This window comes from Anopheles gambiae, chromosome 2, assembly GCF_943734735.2.
Source record: "Anopheles gambiae chromosome 2, idAnoGambNW_F1_1, whole genome shotgun sequence".
Classification (NCBI taxonomy): Eukaryota; Metazoa; Arthropoda; class Insecta; order Diptera; family Culicidae; genus Anopheles; species Anopheles gambiae.
In genome coordinates, this window is record NC_064601.1 from 61,900,078 (window position 1) to 61,904,657 (window position 4,580).

At 45.7% G+C, this 4,580-nt stretch overlaps 1 protein-coding gene across 1 annotated transcript; it reads right to left on the reverse strand.

The window, feature by feature from the left end:
• Positions 1-504: 504 nt before the first annotated feature.
• Positions 505-4,290, reverse strand: LOC133391911 (uncharacterized). Its single transcript, XM_061648650.1, has 2 exons — positions 2,184-4,290; positions 505-2,098 (listed from the first exon to the last, which is right to left on the reverse strand). Exons 1-2 carry the CDS (start codon positions 3,933-3,935, stop codon positions 2,075-2,077), a joined length of 1,776 nt encoding a protein of 591 aa, XP_061504634.1. The 5' UTR covers positions 3,936-4,290; the 3' UTR covers positions 505-2,074.
• Positions 4,291-4,580: the final 290 nt, after the last annotated feature.

Consider the following 4,580-nt stretch of genomic DNA (forward strand, 5'->3'; position numbering starts at 1 on the left):
TGATACCGTCGAGGATTTGCTGATTGTATCCACGCCAAGCACACGCTCGCATCAGTCCAAAGTATATGGCGTTTTATAGGGAAGGAATGATTATCTCTTATAACGTTTAACATTCGAACTCCTAGGACTGCCGCCTTCAGCTCGAGCCTTGGGATAGAGATGGTTTTTATAGGGGCTACTTTAGTTTTTCCACCTATCAGCCCAACATGAATCATTCCATCAATCTCTATCCGAAAATAGGCAACGGAACAGTACGCGGTTTCACTTGCGTCTACGAACACATGCAGTTGCAGATCATGAAGGTTTTCGGGGTATGGGGAACGAAAATAGCATCTCGGTATGCGTAATTTTTCTAAGTGTGGTAGTAGTTTTATCCACTCCCCCCATCGTTGACACAAGTCGGTTGGTATTTGGTCGTCCCATTCAATACCCTTTACCCACATATCCTGAATAAGAGTTTTTCCATGTACGAGAAAAAACGATATTAGTCCCATGGGATCAAACAGACTCATTACCACCCTCAGAACCTCTCGTTTTGTGGGAATGTGATGTTCGCGGAGAATATGTCGTATATTTTCGTTTGAGGAGAAGGAGAATGTGAAGACATCTTCTTTTATCTTCCATTTCATTCCTAGGACCGATCCGGTGTTTTCTCCTCTTTCCAACATCAGATCTTTAGAGGTCTCTTCGGCGGGGTCTCCAATACTGTTCAGCACTTCTGCGGAGTTAGATAGGAATCGCCGAAGCGTAAATCCTCCCTTCGAATGTACGTGCTTTACTTCTTTCGTTACCTCTATAGCTTCTGCTACCGTGGTGAAACTCTGCAGATAATCATCTACGTAGTGGTTATCAATTATCGCCTTTGCAGCTCGGGGAAACTTTTCTATGTATTCTTGTGCGTTCAAATTTTTTACGTATTGTGCCGAGGCAGGCGAACACGTTGAACCGAATGTCGCTACATCCATAACGTATACTTGCATATGGTCTGACGGTCTGTTTCTGTACACAAAACGTTGCGATTGGCGATCGGGGTGTCGAATTTTTATTTGATGGAACATTTCCATTATGTCGCCTGATACCGCTACGGGAAACTGTCTAAATTGGCTTAGTACTTGTGGCAGCGGGGTCAATAGGTCTGGACCTTTCAGCATTTTTGAGTTAAACGATACTCCTGAGACCTTGGCTGCTGCATCCCATATCAGTCTAATCTTACCCGGCTTCTTCGGGTTCTGTACAATTCCCAACGGTAAGTACCATACTTTTCCTACCTCCACTGCGGAGAGTTCTGTAAGACTGGCTTTGTGTGCGTAGCCTTTTGTTTCGTACTCACTAATAGTCTGTCGTACTTTTTCTTCTAATGCTGGATTTTGGACGAATCTTCTTTCTAACGCTTCCATTCGTCTAACGGCCATAGGATAACTGTCGGGAAAGTTTGGGCAATCGGTGTTCCATAATAAGCCTGTTTCGAAGCAGTTACCTGAATCTACTCGTTTTGTGGTTTCTCTCAACAAGAGGTTTGAACGCTTTTCTTCTTCTGAGTCCAAAATTCCACTTGCCGTTTTCGTGCCATAGTCCTCTATCGTAAAGTAGTCTCGCAGTTGATCGTTTACTTCTCTGTCACTATCTATTGGCGGTGCGGCGTGAAAATTTACAAGCGCTGTCGGTACCCCTTTTGGGACTCTTCCTCCATAGATCGACCAACCTAGTCGACACATGGCAGCAATGGGATCGGACGGTTGTCCTTCACGGAGCTTGATCGGTACCCCGACTCGAATGTTGTCCAACCCGATCAGGAGCTGTGGCTGCACGTGTGTGTAGCTCTGTATCGGCAGCCCTCTAAGGTGTATATGTCTTTGTTGCAGTGCTTCGTAATTTAGTGTCTGTGTTGGGAGCATTAGCCGGCCGACCGTTCTGACGTTCTCTAATCTGTACCTCGTGTTTCTATCTTTTCCGGAAATATGAAGGTTTATTACTTCGGAGTTGGGCTCTTTCCTCGTTACATGTCCTGTCCATTGCAGCGTTAGTGGTGTTTTTTGACCGTGTACACCCAACTCTGTTGCTATTGATTCGTCGATTAGTGAGTATGTCGATCCTTCATCTACGAAAGCGTATATTGTTAGAGAGTTGTTGTTATGGTACAGGGTAACGGGTAGGATTCGGAATAAAGGACTAATAGAATTTACCTCATTTGCATGTGTTGCGCACGCACTTACGGCATCTTCGGTTGTCGACGGGGAATGTAACAGCTTGTGGTGGCGTAAGCGGCATCCATCCACCCCACAGCCATGCCATGACTTGCAAGGCCATTTGCCGTGGTTGTTGAGGCATGTTCTACATAGGGATTTCGTGTTCACAAATTTCCAGCGATCACTCACATCTGCAGCTTTAAATTGCTCACACTCGTAGACACGATGCCCCTCACGCTGACATACCGCACAGGTTTTCTTATGTGGCGTACTAGATGGTCGAGATAGAGATGCTGCTCTCTCATTTCTCTGCGACGCTTCGAAATTTGTTGTAGCATGCGTATTCAAGACGGCCGTATTTTTTCTTCTAGTTTCTCCTATTCTGCTTATCTCTCTCAGATCGTTTGTCACCGCACAAGCGCGCCTTGCCAGGTTGTTTACATAGGTACTAAACCCTTCCAACCCGTCCGCTGCTTTCTCTTCCTGAAATGCAGCCCAGTTCAGCCTCATCTCCCCGCTCAGCTTCTCTTCCAACTCTTCTAACAGCATTGGATTGTTCAGGTGCGCGTTCAGTTTAGCTGCCTTCATCTGGTTTGTTAGTGCTTTCACTGCTAACCCGAACTCTATAACGGTTCTCATTTTATCCGGTCTCGGGGGTGGCAAGTTACGAATTTTGTTTAAAAGTGAACGAATCAGCAGGCTCGGTTTTCCGTAAACCATCTTTAACGATTCTATCACATCTGGTACGTTCTCTTTTATCGTCAGTTGACCCTTCACCAGTTCAAGCGCATTGCCCTTAAGGCATCTTTGCAATCTTATTAGGTTCTCAGCACTACTAAATCCACACGTTTTGGCCGCTTCCTCGAAAGTACTAAGAAACAGCGGCCACTCTTCCGGATCCCCACTAAATATCGACACTTCTTTGCCAAGGACGTGACGCGCAGCGATTTGCCTTCCAGACAAGCCTTCTTTCCCTTCCCTTTCGCTTTCATCTTTCTTTTCTTCGCTCGCTTGTCCCTCGACACTTGACGTCGCTAGAGGTTTTATATTAGGTACTCCGGGTTTGGAGAGAGTGTCTTCACGAGGTGATATTTCTTCATCAGTCGATCCTTGGCCAGTTTTTAGCCAGCACACTATTTTCTCGCTATAACTGACCTCTGAGCCCGCTCGGCTGGCTTGAGATAGTTCTCTCATGATTTCGCGCTTTCTCTCCAGGGACTCACGACGTATACTCTGTTCTTGAGCCTTCATCTCAGCTTCGGCTTTGAGTGATTTCTCCCGAAGAATACTCTCCTCTTCGGCAAGTTTTTTCTTCTCTTCTAACTGACGTATCAGCTCTGCGTTCTCACGACATGCGATCTCTCGCTTTTCTGCGATCTCCCTCTCTCGCATCCGTTGTTCCTCTTCCACTAGCTTAAGCTTCTCTTCCACGTTTAGTGAGAGGATAGTTGATGTAACACTTACTGGTGCAATCTTCTCGCTTCGCTTAGTGGAGGCCGTTGACCCCTTCCTCGATCGCGTAGCGGGTTTCAAGCTGGCTGTGTCCCGATCGTCACGGAATTTGGCAGCCGTGGACTCCTGCTTCATTCTGCACGCGGAGCATACATACCTTGATGCTGGATCTTTGACGGTAACGGTCAGTCCCGCACACGTAGCATGTTCCCATTTTGTGCACAAGCAGCACTTCTCCATCGTGGCTTTCTCATCCTGTGGTTGGCTACACAGCTGGCACTTCGGTGTAGTGTCCATCCTTCTATCTCTTTCTCTTACGTGAGAGAAAATTTCAGAATTTGTTGGGATGAATTTTCGCTAACCGCCTTTGAAACGGTTCTGAAACTATATTTCATACATATTATAACACGATCACATTTGATTTCACCTTTTCACTTACTTTTCTCGTCCCTTCACTAATCTGAGTTTTAACGCTTACTTAATATTAATTAATTAATATCCGTGTTACGCTTATGGCTTGGTATTTGCTCCTTACTCCTCGCTGGTTGGATTGCTTCTCCCGTTTCGCTGCGATTCTCTTGACGTTCGCCCTGTATGACTTTCGTCTCGTCAGGGGTGTTCAAACGCCAAGGGTGTCGAACGGTTTCGTCGCAACACCCTCCTTTCCATCCTTTCCCTCCTTTTCCTTCTTTCCGTCTGTCGCTTACGATAATTTAGCCTTAAAAACAAAGCGTTGCTAGGTAGCAATACTTGCTGAATAGCTACGTTATGCAACGCGCCAGCGATGCGCGCTTTTTTAACGATTTTATGGAAAACATAGGCTAACAAGAAAAAGCTGATCGACGACGGTCAGCATTTTAAGAGTATAAATTCAATTGAAAAAAATAATGATGGCATCATTTGCCAAGAGCCAGTTGGTGCGTTTATTATTGTGCTTAAGTC

Bases quoted from the DNA above. Each gene is read 5' to 3' on its own strand.
- LOC133391911 (XM_061648650.1), bottom strand. From the start codon at position 3,935: ATGGACACTACACCGAAGTGCCAGCTGTGTAGCCAACCACAGGATGAG. The intron at 2,099-2,183 runs GTAAATTCTATT...ACGCTTTCGTAG, and splicing joins GCGCAACACATGCAAATGAG to ATGAAGGATCGACATACTCA.